Source organism: Narcine bancroftii, chromosome 1 (assembly GCF_036971445.1).
Source record: "Narcine bancroftii isolate sNarBan1 chromosome 1, sNarBan1.hap1, whole genome shotgun sequence".
In the NCBI taxonomy this organism is placed as follows: Eukaryota; Metazoa; Chordata; class Chondrichthyes; order Torpediniformes; family Narcinidae; genus Narcine; species Narcine bancroftii.
Genome location: NC_091469.1, coordinates 105,560,702 through 105,584,895, shown reverse-complemented (window position 1 = coordinate 105,584,895; position 24,194 = coordinate 105,560,702). Strand labels below are relative to the sequence as shown.

The 24,194-nt window shown below is 42.3% G+C and overlaps 1 protein-coding gene across 9 annotated transcripts in view; it reads right to left on the bottom strand.

Annotated features, from left to right (window-relative positions):
- LOC138762150 (tenascin-like) overlaps window positions 1-24,194 on the bottom strand; it is a 189,820-nt gene that overhangs the window by 31,424 nt on the left and 134,202 nt on the right. For 4 of the 9 annotated variants that reach the window (XM_069935624.1, XM_069935646.1, XM_069935635.1 and 1 more), the window contains 6 exons: window positions 20,283-20,555; window positions 17,554-17,826; window positions 14,655-14,777; window positions 12,490-12,633; window positions 5,715-5,834; window positions 2,355-2,498 (listed from right to left, as the gene is read on the bottom strand). In XM_069935624.1, the coding sequence (XP_069791725.1) occupies window positions 2,355-2,498; window positions 5,715-5,834; window positions 12,490-12,633; window positions 14,655-14,777; window positions 17,554-17,826; window positions 20,283-20,555 (1,077 nt within the window). The remainder of the gene's footprint in view (window positions 1-2,354; window positions 2,499-5,714; window positions 5,835-12,489; window positions 12,634-14,654; window positions 14,778-17,553; window positions 17,827-20,282; window positions 20,556-24,194) is intronic. The other 5 variants (XM_069935667.1, XM_069935685.1, XM_069935687.1 and 2 more) reach the window with 3 other exon arrangements.

Genomic DNA, 24,194 nt, shown 5'->3' with positions numbered 1-24,194 from the left:
GTGGCACCACAATCGTAGGAAACTCCACTGGGTTCTCCATAAAAGCATTATCAGACAAAGTAACGGAGTGGGGAGCAGGAAACTTGGCTTCCCCCGGGGGTGTTGTTTGAAAAGTCCTGGCCTGCACTAATTGCTGTGCTTTAAGATCCACCAGCAGGCAGTGGGCTCGCAGGAAGTCTCCTCCCAGGAGCGGTCGTGCCACAGCTGCAATCATGAATGTCCACATGAACTGATTGCTGCCGAAGCGAAGGAGAATGGTGAGGGTGCCGACATTTGTATGGTGGTGGTGCTTGCTAGCCTCAGTTCCAGGCCTGGTTTGACGTTCTGGGTGTCATAAGCCAAGGGTAGAAGGACACTTATTTTGGTGCTGGTGTCAATGAGGAAGTGCCGACCTGACAGAGAATCCCACATGTGGAGGAAGCTGCCACGTTGGCCAAATGCTGTAGCCATTAACAACATTTGGCCATGGCATTTCACTGAGACACGCAAGGTGTGCAGTATCGACGGGCCCCATCCCCATCATTGGTGATCGTAGCAAGACTGTTGGGTCAGGGGGATCCACTGGCCTCTCTGTTTGCTGTGGACTTGTTGCCGGCTGTGTGCAGGGCCTAGTGATCTGCTCCACTGAGGCGCCATTTTCTTTCTTTGCTGTCCAGAGCACATCTGCCCGGGCTGCGATTTTCCTACGGTTGCTGAAGTCCTCATCAGCGTGAAAGAGTCAGATATCCTAGGGCAGCTGCTCCAGGAAAATCTGCTCGAAGAGCAGATGAGGCCTGTGTCCCTTAGCAAGGGTGAATATCTCGCTCATGAGGGGGAATTGGGCCCTGTCCCCCAATCAGTCCACATGCAACATGCAACAATTGGGCAGTGCGCTAGCACTGTGAGAGCCTGAATGTGCGGGTTAATAGCTCCTTGATAGAATCATATTTTCCTTGATCCGGAAGCTGCTGCATGAAGTCGACGACCCTTGCTGCTATGTCCTGGTCGAGCGAGCTCACCATGTTGTAGTAACGTGTGTCATTGGTGATGATCTGTTGAAAGTGCAACTGTGATGTCCAGAACGTTGACAGCTTCAACGAAACCGCATGAAGAGCCACTTGGCCCACCATCTTCGGGTCCAACTACCGGTTGGACCTGCTGGGGTCACCAATGTAATGTGCACACTATCATGAAGTGTGCAAAGAACGACATTGAAGTCGAAAACTGATTTATTGCACTGGCAGCTCTGCTTATATTCTCTCCCCACTGCTGACAATAGGAGTGACATCACAGCAACACCGGCCTCAGATTGGTTGCTGTTCCTGTTGTTGCTTGATGTTTTCCCCCTGTGCAGGTGGTCATCTGGGATGAAGGTCGTTGGCCCTCGTGGAGTCTGTGCGGTTGCCATGTTCGTCGGCCATCTTGTGTACCGGGTCGTGTCCTGGTTTATGGGCTGCTACAGTATGGGTTTAATGATAAAGGTGCAATTTATTGGATATTTTGTGGTGCCTCTGATGAGCAATGAAATTACAACAGGATTGAGATGAACTGGGCAAGTGGGCCACTGAATGGCAGATGGAATTTAACTTGGAGAAGTGTGAAGTGTTGGATTTTGGCATGTTAAACCAGAGTTGGATTTACACAATCAAGCCAAGGGTTTTGAAGAGTGTTAAATTTAAAAAAAAATTAGTCCTATAGCATGGTACCAGGCATTTCCTACCTAAGATCCCGTGCCATCCAAATACAGCAATTAACCTACAAACCCTGTATGTTTTTGGAGTGAAGGAGGAAACCAGAGCACCCAGAGGAAACTCACACAGTCTCGAGGAGAACATACAAACTCCTTACAGATAGCACCGGATTCAAACTTGGGTCACTGGCTCTGTAATAGTGTTGTGCTAACCACTATATTAACCATGACATGGAACATCAGGGACATGATAGAACCATAGCACACTACAGTACCAAAACAGGTCCTTTGGCCCTTCTAGTCTATGCCAAATTCTTATCCTGTCCTTTCCCATTGACCTGCACCTGGACCATATCTTTCCATGCCCCTCCCCATCCATGTTCCTATCCAAATTTTTCTTAATTGAGCCTGCATTTTCCAATTCACCTGGCAGTTCATTCCACACTCCAACCACTCTCCACATGAAGAATTTCCTCCTAATGGTCCCTTTAAACTTTTCCACTTTCACCATCTAAATTTTATCGCTTGTAACCTCAGTGGAAAACCTGAGATGGGTACCAAATGTGGCCCACACCATCCTGCAACATTCTTTCTCATAATGACTGGAAAAAAATTTTTTGTCCACATCATTATAGTCAGCGTGTTCTCATTCAGCTGGAACCATGTGAGATGGAGCAGAACCTACCAGTGGTGAAAGAGAGGTCAGAGAAAGAACTTCTGAGAGAGCCTTTCACGGTGTAGATCGACACTCTGTAGAGGGTCCCGGGTAAAAGACTAGGTAGTTCCAACTGCACCAGATTTCCCAAAACCTTCTTTGTTACTGGCGACCCTGAAGACAAAGAATATCCTCAGTCAGTGAAACACAAAAATGTGCAGATGCTGTGATTGTAATAAAAACATAAAAATATTGGATGAACTCAGCAGGTCACACATCATCCATTGGAGATAAAGGTATACAGTAAGACCATTGGAATCTGGCCCCTATAGACAATAGACAATAGACAATAGGAGCTGGAGTAGGCCATTTGGCCCGTCGGGCCAGCACCGCCATTTTAGATCATGGCTGATCATTACCATCAGTACCCCTTTCCAGCCTTATCCCCATAACCCTTAACTCCGTTACCCACAAGAGTCTTATCTAACTCTCTTTTGAACATAGTCAGCGAATCCGCCTCTACCACCCTCTGTGGCAGAGCATTCCACAGATTCACACTTCTCTGGGTAAAAAAATGCTTTCTCATCTCCGTCCTAAAGGGACTACCCTGTATTCTTAAACTATGCCCTCTAGTCCTCGTCTCCCCCATCATTGGGAACAAGTAATCAGACTTCACCTTGTCTATCCCCCTGATGATTTTGTATACCTCAATCATGTCCCCCCTCATCCTTCTAAACTCCAATGGATACAAGTCCAGTTTTTCTAGCCTTGCTGCATATGACAACCCTGCCATCCCTGGAACTAACCTTGTAAATCTGACCTGCACACCCTCTATAGCTAGTATGTCCTTCCTCAAGTTTGGAGACCAGAACTGGACGCAATACTCCAGGTGGGGTCTCACCAGGGCCCTGTATAACTGCAGAAGGGCGTCTCTGTTCCTATACTCCAATCCCCTCTTTATGAAAGCCAACATTCCATTTGCCTTCTTCACAACTTTCTGAACCTGCATGCTAGCCTTCAGTGACCGGTGAACAAGTACTCCCAGATCCATTTATTTGTTTGCTTGAGACTGCATGTTGCGTGATTGACGAACAAACCACAAGGGGGCGCCAATTTTAAATGTTTGTATTTTTTTACCTGCAGGTATTTATGTTTGGAGATTGGCCAGTTGCTTGAGGCTGTTGGTTGCTTGAATTCAGATAACAGGAATATTATTGTATAACTAATGTTTCAGGCCTGAGCTCAGCGTTTTCACAAATTTTCTCAGTCAGGTGTTTTGCACTCTTCTGATGCAGAGCCATGCGTGGTCAATACTTAAACCGAAAATTCAAAGAATTTTTTAAAATTTATAAAACAAAAGTTTCTTGAACAAAAGCAGAAGTTTTGTCCTGGTTATTATTTCTCTCTCAGCCTGGTCAGCAAGAGCATAATCACCTGATCACGTGTGCATTTGCGCCATGTTCCTGCTTTAATCTCATCTGCACCTTTTCACCGTCTCAATTAATCTTTTCCCACCCTCTGATCTCAACATTTGACAACAAATGTGTCACGGATCAAACCACATGTTAATCCTCTCCCATCATTTCATCTTCCCCTTTTATTCTTTTTTCATCCTTGCTGAAATATCTATTTTTATTTATCAGGTGCATGAATTCAACCTTGATCCCCACAAATGCTGACTGGCCTGACAGGCTATTATTTTTTTTTCAATTTTTACTTTGAAACTAAATCGGAAGGCCTAAACTTTGAAGCAATACTCCTACCATCGACTGGTTACTTTGTAAAAACTGGTGGCGTTGCTGAAGTACAGCTGCGACTCAATTTCCAAAGTACTTAATTTGCAGTGAGCCACTGAGGCGAAGTTATAGGTAAATGCTGTAAAATGCATGTTCTTCAGTCAATTCTCAGTGAAGGAACCAAGAATCCAAACTGAATGGCAGATCCCTTGGCAATATCAGATCTCCTAGCTGAAGATATCCACTGGTTGGCACATCCCTTGAAATCATGCACAGCTTGCTTGGAGAGCATAGAACACTACAGCACAGCACAGGCTGTGCCTACCGATATTTTCTTTTGAAAAAGTACTAAACCAGTGGTTCTCAACCTTTTTCTTTATACTCACATACCACTTTAAGTATTTTGTATTTCATAAGTGCTCTGTGATTAGTAAGGGATTGCTTAAGGTGGTATGTGAGTGGAAAGAAAAATGTTTGTAAACCACTGTTTTAATCGTACCTAATTGACTCGTTATGTGCACGATTTCATAACTCCAAAGGAAATGGGCCAATGACAATTGTTCTGAAGCAAAATATTTCAGTAACAATTGGGTGTAGAATGGTGATTCTCATCCTTCCCTTCCCCCTCACATCCCACCTTAATCAATCCCTTACTAATCACAGAGCACCGATGGCATAGGGATTATTTGAGGTGGGATGTAAGTGGAAAGAAAAAGGTTGAGAACCATTGGCCTTAATGCTCCCTATCCTGTAACCCTCTTTTTTCCTTCATCCATGTGCCTGTCTAGGATTCTCTTAAATGCCCCTATTGCTTCAGCCTCCACCATCATCCCTAGCCAAGGCATTCCAGGCACCCACAACTTTCTGTGAAAAAAAAATGTACCCTAATGTCTCCCCTAAACTTCCCTCCCTTTACTTTGTACACATGTCCTCTGGTGTTTGCTGTTCTTGCCCTGGGAAACAGGGGTGTCCACCCTTTCTTGAAGTTTTTAGAAAGGAAATTCTGGTAATTTGCAGATTATTACCATTAATCATAAACCATTATGGAATAAGACTGGAATATTAGCACTTTCCTCCTGTTATCATTTGTTCACCTCGCTGCCAGGAATATCAATTTGTACTAGAAGCAAAAAATGGTGGAAATACTCAGACAGACATCATCTGTGGGAAGGAAATCAGAATGAATGTTTCAGCTTGAAGGCTCTTCATCTTCGCCTTCCACCTGAAATGCTCATTCCACTTTTCTTTCTACAAATGTTTGATCTGTTGAGTGTTTCCAGTCATTTATGTGCTTCTCAGCACCAATTTCTAAAGACACATCTCAAATGCAATTTGCAAAGTTATATAAGCTAATTTTGTGCAGGGTATTTTTTCTTTGCTGTTTGCCATGTGATTTGGTTCAACAGAGAATGCTGGAGGAACTCAGCAAGCAGGGCAGCCTCAATGGGTGATAAAGAATGTTTGACATTTTGGGCCGGAACCCTTTATCAGTTCAGAATGTTAACCATTCTTTCTCTCCTACAGATACTACTCGACCTTTGAGTTCCTTCAGAAGATTGTGTGTTGCTCCAGATTCCAGTATCTCCTATCTCCTGTCTATCTGATGTGATTTGATTTCCAGTCCATCTACCACAAGGGAGTGATTTGCCCTTACCTTCCTCAGCGTGATAGGTGATGATGTATTCGTCCACCGCTGCAATGCTGGGCTTCCAGACCAGCAGGGCTTTGGAATCTGTCACATTCAAAACTCTTAGTTCAGATGGACTGTCCAACACTGTTTGGGGGGAGATAAAGGGTACAGGAGAATCAAAATCAGGACTGCAAAATAACTTCTTCCCACAGGCTATGAGGTTGCTGAATGGTATCCTGCAACCCTGGGCCTCTCATGTAAGAAATTAGTCAATTATTCCAATCATATATATATATATATATATATATATATCTTTTATTATTTTTTATGTATATATGTAATTTTTATGTGTTATGACGAGTATAGGTGTGTTCAAGTTTAAATTTATTCTCATCTCATTGTCTAAGTATAACCCGTTGAAACAGCACTCTCTGATCCTTGGTGCAAAACATGCAGACACACATCCAGACGTAACCTACATACAGACAAATGATACATATGCAGTATGTATATAAAAATAAATAAATATTGCTTAATCAATAGTAGAGTCTCAGAGGGTTTGTATGATCAATTCATTCAGTCGTTCAGTCTCTCTGCCCATGGGAAGAGTGTGTGTGTGAGCACATCATGGTTCGTCAGGTTGTATATGTACACTCAGATGATAATAAACTTGAACTTAAAATGATCACAAGATATTGCTTTGAGCCTACTTAATTTATACCCTGGAAAATGGCTCTTACTGAAGCTTTTAACATTTGTTTCAACATTCGTCACCCTCATTATGACAAGGATCTCCAGACAAATGTGCGACATGCCCTGTCTATCTTCTGAAGCCTTTTAAACCATGTTTCATCACTGTACAAAGACACAGAGATGCTGGAGGGGGTTAAGGATACAGTATATTGCCCAATGATTCGGGCCTGAGTCCTTCTTCAAAGTATGAGCAAAAAACAGATGGGCACCTGCATTAAAAAACTGGTAAGAATAGAAGAATGGAAGAGGGGGGAGTTCAGACCAACAGTCACAAGATGTTAATTGGATATGAGAAGAGGACAGGAGAGAGGAAAGGTGAGAATTGATTGGGGAGGGGGTTGTTTTTGTCTCTGAAAGAAGACAGAGGAAAGAGAGAGAGAAAGAGAAAGCTAGAGGAAAAAAGACAAAGGAAAGATGAGGGTGGGGGGGGCTAATGAAACTGGAGAAGTTGATGTTAATGCCATCTGGTTGGAGAGTGCACAGACAGAATATGAGGTGTTGTTTCTCCAATTTGTGGATGGTCTCAGCCTGACAGTTCATGAGACCATGGACAGACATGTCACCAAGTGAATGGGATGGAGAATTGAAATGGGTGGCCATTGCAAGATCCACATCATTGCACCAGGCAGAGTTGAGGTGCTCTACAGCAATTTGCCAGTCTGCGCCTAGACTCTCCAATGTAGAGGAGACCACAGGAGAGCTTCGGATATGGTACATGAACCCTGCAGATGAAATGTTGCTTCACTTGGAAGGACTGTTTGGGGCCTGAAAAGGTGATGAGGAAGAAGGTGTAGGCACAAGTGTAGTATCTCCTATGGGCACAGGGGTAGGTGCCAAGGGGGTCTTTACAGGGGATCTGTTGCCCCATTTACTTCATCACTATACACCCAGAATATCAGTATTTTTCACCTGTGTTTAGTAGAAGGACACCTACGGTTCCTAGAATGCTTCCACCAGCGTTGTCTCCGCTCCATCCTCAACATCCATTGGAGCGCTTTCATCCCTAAGGTCGAAGTACTCGAGATGTCAGAGGTTGACAGCATTGAGTCCACGCTGCTGAAGATCCAGCTGCGCTGGGTGGGTCACGTCTCCAGAATGGAGGACCATCGCCTTCCCAAGATCGTGTTATATGGCGAGCTCTCCACTGGCCACCGTGACAGAGGTGCACCAAAGAAAAGGTACAAGGACTGCCTAAAGAAATCTCTTGGTGCCTGCCCCATTGACCACCGCCAGTGGGCTGATCTCGCCTCAAACCGTGCATCTTGGCGCCTCACAGTTCGGTGGGCAGCAACCTCCTTTGAAGAAGACTGCAGAGCCCACCTCACTGACAAAAGGCAAAGGAGGAAAAACCCAACACCCAACCCCAACCCACCAATTTTCCCCTGCAGCCGCTGCAACCGTGTCTGCCTGTCCCGCATCGGACTTGTCAGCCACAAACGAGCCTGCAGCTGACGTGGACTTTATACCCCCTCCATAAATCTTCGTCCGCGAAGCCAAGCCAAAGAAAGAAGAGTAGAAAGACAATGATGGATTATTATTCCCTACTTACCAGTTTTTACCCACCCAATTTTGACCTCTGCTCTCTCAATTACTTCCTTACAACTTTAGAGACTTGACCTCAGGTCAGTGAAACTCAGCTCACTGTTTTGAGACTGGTTGAGAATGTCAAATAACAGCATCATTTGTGACTACAGCAAAGGTGCATTCACGGATTGGTTATCATTTAATTCTGATATCCCTTCCAAATATTGCTCCCACTTTTATATTCAAAAGAACACTAGTCTCTATAATTCTGTGCCTTAGAAGACCCACACAAAAAATATGCCAACCTGAATTCTTCTACATTCAGACAGCAAACCTTTGTACCTGACATTAGTCAGAGGCCCACAGTTTCATGGCTCTATGACGTCATTGAATGTTGGAAGATCAGATGATTTACACCCAGGTTTACCGCCAACAGAGATGGAGATGGAAAGGCCTTTGCATCTTTAGACATTACAGCAGTGCAAAAATATTTTGAAAGGCACTTTGGAAAGTTTTGCATAACTAAACTAGAAAATACAGGGCTCCGGGTTAATGCATATTGTCAGAGACTCCAGTCTGATGAACCACAGATCTCTTGTCAGATTTTCAGTTAGGAATAAAATTAAATTGCAAATATTCAAGTGGGTTTTACTCACATTAGATTGCAAAAACCTCCAGAAGAAAATGCTGTACATGTACAAAACACAGTATTTATTGTCACTCTTGCCATGAGAAACACAAAAGTCCGTAGACACTATGATTGTAGTAAAAACACAGAAATGCAGGAGGAACTCAAGCCAGTCTCGCAGCGTCCACAGGAGGTAAAGATGCATTACTGATGTTTAGGGCCTGCGCCCCTGTGATGAATGTCTGCCAAGCTGCCTGTCTCCCCTCTGGCGAGCCTTGCTGTACTAACATTGGCTGTGCATTATCTCTACTGTTAAAGACACTCCCCTTGGATATAACTGTATATGCATCTATTGTCTTTCATTATTGTACCATGAGTTTCTGCTAATAAAAGCCATGATTATTGTTTGACCACATTGTCTTTGTCAACTTCATCAACTGGCTCTTCAGTTTTATTAGCAGAAATGGATGTAGCACTCAAGCCAGAGCGGCTGATAATCGACCAGTCTGCCCCGAGGGCCAGAGAAATTTTCAACCACTGGATCGCTTGTTTCGATTACTACACAACTCAAAACAATGTGGTCGATGAGGCGATACAGTGGGGCCACCTGAACTCTCTGCTGGGTGAGGTCCCTTTCGCCGTAATGCAAGGAGCTAACACTCTGGCTATAACCTGGGAACGTCTGACTGCTTAATATGCAGCGCCACGGAATGTGGTGCTTGCTCGACACCAGTTGCTGACTAGACGCCAGAAACCTGGGGAAAGTGATGCTGCCTATGCACTGGCCCTCGACTCATTGGCAAATGAATGTAATATCAGGGCAGTCAATGTGCAACAACACCGCAATCCCTTGAAGCTGGATGCTTTAGTCAATGGGATTGACTCCAGTTACATCTGTCAGAGGCTGCTGGAGACGGAGCCTTTAACCTACGACTGGGCAATAATTCTAGCCAAAACACTGAGAAGTGCCATGCGGTCCAGTGAAATGCTAGAAACCTAAAAGGAAACACCCAGGAGTGCTGGAACCCCGAAGGAAAGAAAAAGGCGAACTCTTGAAAAATGCAACTTCTGTGATAAGAGCTGGCACCTCCGACAGAAGTGCCGGGCTCGATTTGCTACCTGCAGCTATTGTGGGAAATTTGGCCACTTCGCTAAAGTGTGTAAAGCGAAAAGTACACCCACTGATAAGAAGAAGAGAAGCACCAAGAAAATGTGTCCTGGAGCAGCAGGAATGGAAGACAAATGTGAAAAGGAGGAATCTTCTGATGAGCAGGCTGAATTGACTTCAAGTGACGGCGAGGTGAGATCCCCTGTGATAGCTCAATTTACTCCAAAGTTTGGGGGATGTTATGGACTGGAACGATCGACTATAAAGGGGGAGGTGAATGGTGAGACTCTTGATTGTCTAATAGACTCGGGGAGTACTGATAGCTACATCCACGAGAAAGTTGCCAGAGCCTTAAATTTGCGGAGATATCCAGCGAACCGAAAGCTATTGATGGCTTGTAGTGAACTTACAAAAATTGTACAGGACAAGTGTAAAGTTACTTTAAATTTGCAGGGAGATTGCCTGGCTGATGTGTGGCTCTTTATTATGCCAGAGCTCTGCGCCCCTGTGGTGCTGGGGTTAGATATTCAATCTGAGATGAATAGTGTAGTGTTAAATTTCGGAGGGCTACTACCCACACTTACTATCCCCCGCACTAGTTACTGTGGGCTGTCCACATTAAAGATCAAAGCTCCCTCCCTTTTCAGTGATTTATCCCCCCGAGTGTCGGCTGATTGCCACTAAGAGCCGTTTTTACAGCAAAGAGGATCATGAGTTTATCGAAGTTGAGACCCAGAGATTGCTTAAAGAGGGAGTAATTGAACCCAGTAGGAGTCCGTGGAGAGCCCAGGTAGTAGTTGTGAAAAATCACAGTAAGAAACGACTGGCTATTGACTACAGCCAGACAATCAACCATTACACTAACCTGGATGCCTACCCCCTGCCATGCATCAATGAAATGATTAATGAGATAGCGCAATATAAAGTGTTGGCTATCGGCCTCAAATCAGCTTATCACCAAATCCCCATTGAAAAAAGGAATGACCCTATACAGCCTTTGAGGCTGATGGGGGGTTGTAACAGTTTAAAAGGGTACCTTTTGGAGTCACTAATGGTGTGTCAGTGTTTCTGAGGGAAATGGATAAGATTGTTAGGACGTATGAGTTACAGAGTACGTTTCCCTATTTGGATAATGTCGCTATCTGTGGGAAAACACAGGCTGAGCATGACAACAACTTTAAGAAATTTTTAGCAACATCTAAAGAACTCAACCTTACATTTAACGAGGACAAATGTATGTTCAACGTGACAGAGCTACGCTCATGTTAAATTCCCATATGGGAGTACTGACACTGTATCCCTAAGAGATCTGGCCTTGCCTGGTTCACCCCTTCCTCACACCCCTACTCAGAGTGAGCCTGAGAGGTTGGACTCAGCCCCCCAGCCTGTGACCCTGAGTAAGCTTTCAGATGGCCATGGTGAGGCTCCACTGCCTCACGCTGGCGATTCTGGAGCGGTCCAGAAGCCAGTCCTTCCCACACTACAGACCCAGGACCTGTACCAGTTCCCAAGGTTGCAAAGGAGCCACCTATTTTGAGACGAAGCACCAGAATTCGTAAACAACCTGATAGGCTGACATATTCATAAAACATCTCATTATATTTCAATTGCTTGCTAGATACTGGTGTATTTTGGCTGTTAGAGTATCTCAAGGCCAAGCGTGGTATTCATGTATCGCTTGCTTCAGTTTTTCCTAGCAGCTGTCCTTTTGATTTTAACCCTTCTTCTGCTGGGGGGAGACTGTGGTGAATGTCTGCCAAGCTGCCTGTCTCCCCTCAGGCGAGCCTTGCTGTACTATGATTGGCTGTGCATTATCTCTACTGTTAAGGACACTCCCCTTGGATATAACTGTATACGCATCTATTGTCTTTCATTACTGTACCATGAGTTTCTGCTAATAAAAGCCATGATTATTGTTTGACCACATCGTCTTTGTCTACTTCATCAACTGGCACTTCAGCCCCTCACTGTGAGTTTGGCTAATCTGAATATTCCAAAGATATGAGGAAGATTCCAAGAGGCTGCAGGGTGTCTTGGACCGATGAGAGTTGACAAATGCAGATGTAGTACAATGTAGATAAATTATCCACTCTGGCAGCAATAAGGATAAGGCAGATTATCGTGAGAATGATGAGAAATTAGGAAAAAGGTAGGTGCAATGAGAGCTGAGGATCATGGTGCATCAGTTTGAAGGTTGGAATGAAGATGCAGCTGGGTGGTGAAGAAAGCATCTGGTTTTTATTGCAAGAGGGTTTGAATATGGAAGCAGGGAGATCTAACTGCAGTTGTGTAGGGTCTTGGTAAGGTGATATCTTGAGAACTGTGTGCAGATTTTCTCCCAATCTGAGGAAGGACATTCTTGCTGTTGAGGAGGGTGCAGCAATGATTCCTGGGAATGGTAAGTTATACTCACTGCAATTTGGCAGAATGAGGGAGGAACTCATTGAGATGAATACAATTCTGACAGGACTAGGCAGGTTAGATGCAGGAAGAATATTCTCAGTGCTGGGGAAGTTCAGAACAAGGGACGTGTCTAAGAATAAGGGGAAAGCCATTTATCTCTATGACAGAAAGCTGTTGAGCCCATTTTATTAGATACTTATATTCAAAGGGAAGCTGGATTTAGCTCTTATGGGTAAAAAAAAAGATCACGGCCTATAGAAAGAAAGTAGAAATAGAGTACAGTCAATTTAACAATGTTGAATTGTGGAGCAGGCTCGAAGAGCTGAATTGCCTTTAGGTTTCTATATTTTGCCTGTATGATGGTGGTACATTCTGTAACTTACCTGTTCTCACCGTGCCTGAAACTGGTTCACTCTCCTCAAATCCTTTAACAGAGATGACTTTAATTTCATACTCAGTGGCTGGGATTAGATTGTGTAATACAGTTTCTGTCTTGTGGCCCCCAACAGTCACAGTGTTGCTTTCACCTACAAAATTCAGAGGGACACATGAAAATCTTTCACTGCACTGAGAGACCATTGTCCATCGTTGAAATAGCTTCTGCAGGAGATATCATTGCAAAGTCAGTGATAAATGACTGGATATATACGCTCTAGTCTCAACCATAGGACAGAAAAGTTAAATTAGTCCATTTAGCCTATCAATTCCACCCACCATTCCATCATGGCTGATTTTTGATGGCTGTGGCAACAAATTCCATTGTTTCATCAACCTCTGGGTAAAGAAAATCCTCTTAATCTCTTTTTTAAAGGGATGTTTTTGTAGGCTGTGCCCTCTGTTCTAGAATCCCCTACCACAGGAAACATCATCTCCATGTCTACTTTATCCAGGTTTTTCAGAATTCAATGGCCTTCAATGAGATCCCCCTCATTCTTCTAAACTCCAGCAAGTGCAGTCCCAGAGCCATCAAATGCTCCTCATATGATAACCATTTCATTCCAGGAACCATTGCAGTGAACATCCTCTGGCCCCTCTCCAACTGTAACACACCTTTCCCTAAATAATGAACCAGAACTGCTCACCATACTCCAAGTGGGTCTGACCAATGTCTTATAAAGCCTCAGCATAACGTTCCTGTGTTTATATTCTATCCCTTTTAAAATGAATGTGACATTGCATTTGCCTTCCTTCCCACAAATCTACCTGCAAGTTGACCTTACAGGAGTCTTGCATGAGGACTCCCAGGTCCGATGCATGACCAAGCAATGGTGGCACTCCTGCTGGTGTAGACCTGGAAGAGCATGGAGCAGGGATTGGAGATGCAGCACTGCTCTGAAGGGTTCAACTACACAGGCTTTAATTGGCCTGTTAAGGGAACCAATGGTGTTTATAAATAAAATCCTGCAACTATGAGGTCTGTGCCCAATCTTCGGCAGCAGCCATGAGCAGTTGCTGACTTCATGGGAGCAGTGGACCAGTGCAGGGTACCAAAAATGGGGAGGTCACCTCTACTGAGAAGGAGAAGCAGAGGAAACAACCCTACAGGACAGTAATCACAGTAACAGACCAGCAAGGGGTTCAGGAGCTCAAGGACAGACTGCCAGTGACCTAAGGTCAAGGGACCCGCTCGGGCTGCGGGCTGCTAGCAACTGGCTCATGAGAACCAGGTATCGGAGCCAGGGTTAATGAGGGTTCTGGGGGCAATAAGGAGATTTTGAAGAGTCTCAAGCACTGAAGACATCTGATCATTTCAGAGATTGGGATCTGGAGAGTTGCCGAGCAATCATTGGATGTGAATCCATGGACACTTAGTGACTCTGAAGGTACTCTCTTTTGGTTCTCTTTCTCCTAATGTTAGGGGCACCAGGCTCATGGAAGCTCTTGTTTCATCTTATGGCAGACAAAAACTTAAGTTAATCATGCATATTACATTTTAATATTTTATTACATGACAATAAAATGAAACTTGAACCTTGATTTGTTAATGTACTGCCCAGTTAGAAAATAGTCTACGCTTTTATCCCCTCAACCAGAATGGAAGATTGTATTCTTCTCTACGTGATATTCCATCTGCTATTTCTTTGCCAATTCTGCTTATCTGTCTCAGTACTTCTGCAGACTACATGTCCTTCATCCTGTCTATCTATCAATCATCTACAAACTTGGCCAAAAGCCGCCACTCCGTTGTCCAAATAAATAACCCTAGACAGAAGGTGGCTCACAACCTTTGCAGTATCACTTCTCTCTTTTCATTCGAACTGCATGACAATTTCAAACAGTCATACGAAATAGAATTAAAGAGCAAGAATAAATATTTATCAACTGTTCTGTGCAAAATGCCATTCACTTCAATGGAGCCAAATATCAGAAGCAATGTTTATCACCGATATTGCTGCATTGATACCAGAGGGGATTCACACCCCCAAAGAGTTGGAATGGCAACTCAGTACCTTTCGAGCATCACTTCTTTCTTCTAATTGTAACTGGAAGGCAGCATAAATATGTTTAAGTATATGGTCCTTCCAGAGACAGAGACCAATCTGCTTACCTCCATCAGTAGGGTCATAAATGATCTTGAAACTGGTCATGTAGGTTCTGGGAAGGTCCCACTGGACTGTCACTGTGGTGTCCATGACATTGGAAAACCGTAGACCTTTCGGAGCTCCTACCCCTGTGCAAAAAGTTTGGAGAAGGCACACATCTTTAAATTCTGATCTGAAGGGGCAGGTTAGTTGGTCTAGGCTACATGGGGGATGGTGACCTGGCTCAATGATAAGTTGGAGAGAGAGAGAGAGTGAGAAAACCTGTTAATGATTCAGATCAATGGTTCAAAATCAAGGCAGAATGATGACTGGCTTAAATCTATTTTGTTTCACGGCTGTGTCTGACCTGAAAAATGGGCCAGTTTCTTCATTTAATCTCAGGTTTCCATTTCTTGCAGCATTTTATATTCGTGAAGATTAAGAGAACTCATTTTCACTGTTAACAGATTGGAGGAGTTGTAAATATACAGTCAACATGTGAACAGCATTAAGCACTTCCCAGAATATTTAGGTTATGGGTACAGATGGATCTGAAAATATTATATATATGTATATATATAGATCTATATATATAGATCTATATATATATGTATATATCCATCTCTATTGTAGAACACTAAGCCATGCACTTGCTTCCAAACTTAGAGCCTTGTTGCTGAACCATTTTTGCCTAATCCTTAAAAGGACTGCTGCAGTTCCATTGAAATATATATGGAATGTTTATGTCCATTTATTTCCCAAACATTAAATGGTAATATGTCCATTGTGTTCTCCCCAAATCAACATGTTTTCTGAACACATTTCATGGAGGGAATGGCCTTTCAAGCAACTTAACTGGAAATGTGTAATTGTTTAACATCTCCAGGCTTGCTACATGGTAATATTTGGTCGTCAGTGCAATGCACCAAAGATATCAGGCTTTTAGCATGGTTGACCAGCGATAAACTTCTGAGCAATTATCTTTCTCTTCAGCGTTCAGCTCCTTAGTTGCACAAAGATGCAAAGATTCTTGCATGCAGCATATATATTTATTTAACTCTGTCTCATTTTTCCAATGTTTCACAATACAAAGAGCAGGATATCACTGCCAGCCAAAGCTCTGTCCAGACCAGCAGCAGAAACAGATGGAAAAGGCTTTCTAACCAAAGGTCGTCAATCTGAAAAGCTGTTTCCCACTATATTGATGAACTTGCTGAGGATTTAGAGCAGTTTCTGCTTTCAATTGTAAAATACATTCGCATTGTAAAGGAAAAGTATTTGTTAGGCCTGAACCCACCTCATTGCCTTGCTACACTTATAGACACCACCCTTCAACCTAAGACAAGGAATTAAAGTAGCATGTTGAGCCATCAAAAAATGTCAAAAAGAGCCTGAGGAAACAGCAATATTTACTTGGTAGAATGCAGGGATAATTGTCTGAAAAAATTGCAATCATTTAATGAGAGCCAACAAAGAGATATCAGAGGTACCAGAGCCAGCTCCACCAGGTTGAGGAACAGCTTCTTCCCATGGGCAGTGAGAATGCTTAACGACCAAAGGAACTGCTCACACTAACCATCCGAGACTCTCATTAGTAGAAAACAGTATCTATTTATTGATTTGTATAGATAAAATACTTGACTGTTTGTGTGTTTTGTCTATTGTATGCCTGCATATTGTGCATTGAGGACCAGAGAACGAACGCTATTTCATCAGGTTCTACTTGTACAATCAGATGACAATAAACTTGACTTGACTTGAAAATGCAAGGGCTCTTTGGCTGAAATCCTACAGGTCAGATGTTGTAGAACCTGATATGTCCTGTGCTGTGATGAGGAGAATCATTGTGAATGGTCAAGCTTGTAACCGGATTAAGAACCTCCAGTATATTTGATTGACCCACAGCCTGCAATTCCATGACCCCTCACCAATTCATCACTCACACCAGTCACTCCAACCAATAAGTGAATGCCAGTTACAAACAGCCATATGAAACATTTACCATGCTTAATAAAGAGAAAGAAAAGAAATTCATCAATGGGAAAGATAGTGAACTCAATATCATTCACTTCAATTGAATCAAAGATCAACACGGATGCTGGTGACATGAGCATTCAGTCCATACCACTCTCAACAGGGGGCATACTACCTCCCGGGCTGGGGGGGGGGGGGGGGTGGGGAACCACAGTACATTTAAGAGAGGGCCACAGAGTTAAATCATAAAAAAAAAATTATGTTTATATATAGATGGTAGGAGAGAAGTAAGGAAGAAACCAACTAAACTTGACTGTTTCACAAGGAAGGGGGTTCCATAAATTTTGAATACAGTCCCAAGGGGTCAATAGCCAAAAATAAAGGTTGATAATGACTGGCATAAATTTATTTAAAAAAAATTATTTACAGCACAGTCAGAATGTCACACTAACCCCTATGCTAACCGTACCACAAAGAGTTAACTCAGAACCTTGACAACATTATTTATTTCTTCTAATTCCAACAGCACGACAACTTAAACACATCCCAGAGACAGAGCATAATAGACTAAGGAAGAGCTAAGCTGAAAACATCATGGGCATCATGGAGCCAAGCATCTTTACCATTGGTTCCCTGGATAGAACTCAAATATCCTTCCTCTCAGCATCTGGGCTCACTGCTCTAATTGGTGATTGGTCAACTGCCCACAATAGAAATATTCTTGCTCCAATGTGATTTGTATTGGAAGACTCCATTTCTCAATTTGCCCTGCCTTGAGGGAGAAACAGAAGAGGAAATATTCATGCACAAAGTTTGGAAAATGATTGACTGGATGCCGGGCGTGGTCTGAGTTAACATCGTTTTCAGAATGACAGCCTAGAATAAAAATCATTGATCCATTCGATGAGAAAGAGAAAATAGAGTTAGAGGTTCTCAAACATAAAGTAATACCTGTAATTGCAATGGCATTTAATGGCTGCGATTGCCGTCTCTCTGTAACACCAACTAAGGAAATATCATATTCAGTACCATCTTGTAGGTCTTGCACGTAAGTGGTACGAAGGTCACCTGGAACTGTGTAGACCAGAGGAGGAAATTCCTTTTTGGAATCTCTAACTCTAATATTAAAGTGATCAAAGTGTTTGTCATCTGTTGTCCAAGAAAGTTTGAAGCCATTTGAGGTAACTTCAGAAACGTACAAGTGATCCACTTCAGGTTCTGCCTCTGAGAGAGAAACATGTTTTTAGAACATATAACATTCCAGTACAGTACAGACCCTTTGACCCACAATGTTGCCATGACTCATTAATAACAACCCTTCCCTAACTCACTCATAAGCCTCATTTTTTTGTACATCCATGTGCCTATCTAAGTAATTTGAATGTCCCCATTGTACCAGCTTCTACCACCACATCTAGCACCAATCATTCTCTGTGTAAAAAATTTGCCTCCACTAAACTCCCTCCACTATCCTTAAACAGATGTCCTCTGGTATTTGCTATTGTCACCCCAATAAAAAAAAAGTATTGGCTACCTATCTAAGCAACTCATAATTTTAAATACTTCTACTAAGTCACCTTATTGTTCCAAAGACAAAATCCCTAATGCTGTCAACAATATAACATGTACTCCAATCCTGGCCAATCCTGGTAAATCTTCTCTGCACTCTCTTGAAAGCATCCACATCTTTCTTGTAACGACGTGATGAGATCTGAGCACAATACAGTTGTATCTGGAGTAACCAGAGATTTACAGAGTTGCACCATCACCTCTTGGCAATTCTATGTACTGACCCATGCTCTAAATTCATTGCCCTTTATCTTATTACTTCTTGCATTAAAATACACCTATTTCAACCCATCCAACTGACGGCATTTATGCTCCATCCACTGTCTGTCCTTCCTCACCCTCTCACTACACATCGCATCGACCTTTCCACAAACTGCACAATCATCTCACCTAGCTCCTACCTCCCCACCTGTTTAACCCCTCCCCAACAGCTTTTGTAAACTTGCCTGCATGGATATTGGTCCCTCTCCAGTTCTGGTGAAACCATTCCCTTTTGAATAGGTCATACCTTCCCCAGAAGAGGTCCCAGTGATCCACAGTTCTAGTCCTATCTTTCAGATCTATGACATAGTTCATGTTAATGCATTAATTACTAAACAAAATAAAATTGCTATGGTTAAAAAATAAGGCTAATTGAGAATCTAAAGATGCACTTTTAATTAATGTAAATACCCTGTTACTAATTCTGCAGAATATTTGGGTAATTTCCAAACATTACACAATAATTTATTTGGAATATCAAGTGGTTTAGTTAACACTATGAAATAAAACAGAACAGCCATAAACCTAAAAGGGAAATCAGTTAACAATTAATTAGATAGCAGAAATGTGTCTCTGCGAGCTCAAGGAATTCAGAAAATCTGAACTTCTTATTTTGTTTCCCCACTGAGGATGGTTTTATCATGCAGAATACTGAGCGTCTCAATTAATTTTTCTTTGAAATATTTAAGAAATGAGAGCTGATGTATTAAGAAATTGTATTCAACACAAGCGACAATGTAGACAGATGAGAAATATTCAAAGCAATTAATAACCACAAAAGACACAGATGTCAATTAGATCCTGTACAAGGAATGGTACGTACACGATCACTAGTTTGTTAAACACAGCCAACATCAAATGTGAAGAAAGTACCTCAACACACAAAAGAAATATTTTAACTATTAACACAAACGAATATCAGCGTATAACCATCAGCAGTTAAGGTTATCCCAAGACAAACATGACCATAAGGGCATAAAGATTAGCATAACAATGATTAGATCAAGTTTTCATTGACCATAAAAATTTAAACACAACATAAATAGTAGTTAAAATTTTCAGTGCAAGTTCCACGTTATGGAGGTCATAATTCAAGTGCATTCTGAGGAGACTGGTGAACAGGTTAAACATAATCCACCACTGTAGTATTTCAAGAGAAGACTGAAGGACAAGTTAAATGATTCAGAAAAGACCATGCGGTGGCATGATGGAGTATTGCTTTCTCAACAGGTCACTCTGATCTTGCACGGTCCCCCTTATCCCAATACCAAGTTATCCTTTGCTTTGTCTAGTAGAGTAAATACTCTCTCATCAAATCAAGGGATCCCTGAAAATTGAGTATTTTTACATTTTCATCCCACTCTTGGAAGAACTTTTGCAGAGCACCAGTTCTCCATTCCAACCTCAGCCTGTTAGGCCAGGGATGTGGAAATAGGACTGATGCTACATTTTAAGAGATGATGGAATGAATGAAGTGATGCTTAATAGAACTCGATGGTGACAATGTGAACTCCACTTCAAATGCAATGTGAGGAACAAAGATTAAAATAAACCTAAAATATTTCAAATTAATGTTTTAAAATCAAATTTCAATGTCATTTTTACTTGTGAATTGATATAATCCAAAACAACTGTTTCATCCATGGCCTCCCTTTCCTTAAGATTAATTTAAACTCTTTATTTCTGGAAAAAAAACACAGCACAATCATTAAATGTTGAGATAATGGTGGATGTTCTCAACCTAAATAAAGTTTTCAGTGTTAAAAAGTTATGCCGAAAATAGAAAAAAAATCCTTGAGAGCAAAGGCATGCATTAACAAGCAATGGAGCCCTCTGCTGATTCGAAATACCTGTTGTGGTCTTAGTAAAGAGGGGCTTAGAGAGCTTCCCCTTGGCTACACCATAGATATTAACATCATAATCAATCCCGGTGATCAGGCCTGTGATGTTACTGGAGCGACGATCGCCTGATACTCTTTGCTCCATTGGCTCCAACAACCTGCCCGAATCTCTAACCACTACCACAAAACTTTCATAGGCCCCATCCGTGGCATTCCAAGAGATTTTGAATCCATGAGACTTTATGTTTGAAACCACAAGGTTTTCCATTTTTGTTTTGTCCTCTGGAGAAACAGGGAATTATTTTAGAAAAAATATTAATTGCGAATGTCACATTCATAAGTTGTCGGTTCTTCCACAATGATTACATTTTAAGCTAATTTGCACATTACATATTTCCATCCAGAGATGTCTGTGTACTAAGTATGTAAAGCAAAGAAAGTAATTAATTGCAAAGTTAATAGTTTGCAGAAACAAATCATTACCGGGGAGTATATTTCTGAAGCAACTTCACTTTGGCATAATGAGAGGGGAGCATTTCAAATAAGATTTCTGGGCTCTGAACACATCGAGCAAAACCGATGTGTGTCGATTACTGGGGGCATGAATAAGCCAGGCCTACAGGTAACAAATGCAATTGATCTTAATCTTCATAGGGTAGGAGAAAAATAAATACCTCTCCATTTCTTTCCATTGCAGGTGAACTTGTGAGAACTTAAGGAAAAGTTGCATCAAACACACGTGGCTTTTGCCAAAGACATGGAGCCTACAACATGCAGGTGTACATATAATGAATGGGCACTTTCAAGGACTCCGTGGACCACATGACAATGTGAGGACGAAAGTGAAAAACAAAAATAAATCTAATGATTCTTGACTGTACCACAGTTGACATCCAAATGAATAGGAAACAAGTCCTTTCAAAGGGACACATGCATATCTCATTGACATATCCATGCAAAGCTAATCATAACCTCATGATTCTAGCTTAGAGCTGTGACATGTTAAACCCACATTTAGAAAATGCAAACTGTTGGAAACAAGTGGGATAGTCTGGAAGAATGGCTATAGAAGCCTGTCCACTGTCTTAACCACAAAATACCAAAAGGAAGTTGACACTCACAAAGCAAATCCCATTGGATTAGGACTGCTGTAAATGAACACTGCATGCAAGAAATAGTTACGATGTTATTGGAGGATTCACAGGAGATAGGGGTATGCAACAACTTGTGTCACTTAAAATGTTTCATGAGCATGCAAAGGCATAATGATAGTAAGTATCACATGCTTTTCTCATCCTTGTACAGCACGGAAAGAGGTCCTTCTGCTCAACTTGGTCATGCTGACTGAATTGCCAGTCCCATTTACCTGCATTTGCCCATATGCCGCTGGCCCTTTCCTAGCCATGTACCTGTCCACATGTCTTTTCAAAGTTTTAATTGAACATGATTCTACTAATTTATTTGCAGCTCGTTCTATACACCCACTATCCTCTGTGTGAAAAAGTCTGTTTTAAATCTTCCCCCCTCCCCAATTCCAAAATGTGCCCTCCAGTTTTAGACTCTCCTACCCTGGAGGATATTCAGTTTATCCATACCCCTCATGATTTCATAATGCTCTATAAATTCACACACTGCAAGGTCAAGAGCCTTACCCTATCCAGCCTCTCCTTATAACTCAACCCGTCCAGTCACAGCAACACCTGTGTGAATCTTTGTGGGACCCTTTCTGATATCCTTATCACAGTTGAGTGACTAGAGAGAGAGCTTTCCAAATGTGGTCTCACCATATTTGTACAGCTGTTACGTGACATCCCAGCCTCTGCACTTAATGCTGTTAACAATGAAGGTAAGCTTGTTAAATGCCTTCTTCACTAGTTATCTACTTGTGCCCGCACTTTCATGGAATTTGGTACCTGAACCCGTTGGTTTCTTTTCCCTGGTTTGACTTAGCAAAGTGCAACACCTCTCACTTATCTGAGCAAACCGATTAGCACAGTTGACCATGGTCCCATTGCAGCCTTGGAAACCTTATTCATTGTCCACTATATCATCAATTTTATTGTCTTATTAACTAGGCCATCTGCCTTCTCATCTAGATCGTTAATGTAAATGACAAACAACGGTGGACCTGGTGCCACTTCCTATAGCACACCACAGGTCACAGGCCTCCATTCTAGGAACCAACCCTGGACCACCACCCTCTATAAATTACCAGCAAGCCAATTCAGCATCCAGTTGGTGAGCACTCTCTGGATTCCATATGATCTGATTTCCAGACCAGCATACCTTGTGAGTCCTTGATTAAGAGATAGATTAATGTTTACTGCCCTGCCTCATATATTTTCATAGTCATCTCTAAAAAAAGTCATCAAACTTGTGAGAAATAATTTCTCATGCTCAAAAATCATACTGACCAACCCTATTGCCCTTTCATATGCTGATAGATCCTGTCTTAAAGCACTCCCTTCAGTAACCTAGCCAACCACTGATGTCAAGTTCACTGATTTATAGTTTCCAGGCTTGTTCCTTGCCTACTTCCTTAAGTAAAGGCACAACATTAGCCATGCTTCTTTTAGTATCAGTGGCAGAGAAGGGCTTCTGAAGGGCCTTAAATGTTGAAGGCTTCCTGATCGTGTTGGAGATTCAGATCTGGAGCTCAGTTGCTGATGGATCGGACAAGAGTCTGTGCAGCTGCAGAGATGGCAGGAGCACTGGAGGCGAATCCAAGGACACTCTAATTTTCTGAAGAGATGCACTTTTGATTCTCTTTCTCTCTTACTGCAAGGGGCACCAGGAGACACTAATGGCGACTCTCTGCTTTACGGCAGGCAGAAGGGAATTTTGTGTATATTACTTGTTCTGTATTATTACATAGCAATAAAGAAATCTTGAAAATGATGATTAAAATATCTCTGCCAGGACTCCTGCTTCCCTCAGATCCCTTGATCAGACCCAAGGGAATGAACAACCTAAATCTTGCAAAATGTCTAGTCTATGAGGATTTCAGTAAGGCATTTGACAAGGTCCCATATGATATACTCATTCAGAAAGCCATGAGGCTCGGGATCCATGGAACCTTGGCTGTATGGATTTTTAAAAAAAATTAGCTTGCATGTAGAAATCAGAGAGTAGGAGTGGAAGGAAAGAATTCTGCCTGGAGGTCAGTGACGAGAATAGTTCTACAGGGTTCTGTTTTGGGACCCCTGTTCTTTGTGATTTTTATAAATGATTTAGATGAAAAGGCAAAAGGATGGGTCAGTAAGTTTGCCAATGATATGAAGGTTCGAGGAGTTGTGGATGATGCTGAAGGCTGTCATAAGAAACTAAAGGATATAGACAGGATTCAGAGTTGGATGGAAAAGTGGCAGATGGCGTTCAGTCCAGTTGAGTGTGAGGTGATGTATTCTGGAAGGACAAATCAGAAGGCTGAGTACAGGGTTAATGGTCTGTTACTTTAGAGTGTGGATAAACAGAGGAACCTTGGGATCCATACATCCCTCAAGGTCACCACACAGGTTGACAGGATAGTTAAGAAGGCCTATGGGATGCTGGGATTCATTAAAAGGGGGATTAAGTTCAAGAATGAAGAGGTCGTGCTACAACTCTACAAATCTCTACAAACTTCTGGTGAGACTACACTTATTTGTGGTCAGAGTATTGCATTCAGTTCTATTTACCTCATTATAGGAAGGATTTGAATATGGAAAGGGTGTTCAGTAAATTTACCAAGATGTTGCCTGGATTGGCAAATAAGTCTGACGAAAGGTGAGCAGAGCTGGGAAATTTCTCTTTGGAGCGTTGAAGGATGAAAGGGCTATGAGAGGCATAGATAGGGTGGACAAGTGCCTGTTTCCCAGGGCAGGAATAGCAAACACCAGTGGACATATATACAAAGTGAAAGGAGGGAAATTTAGGGGACAC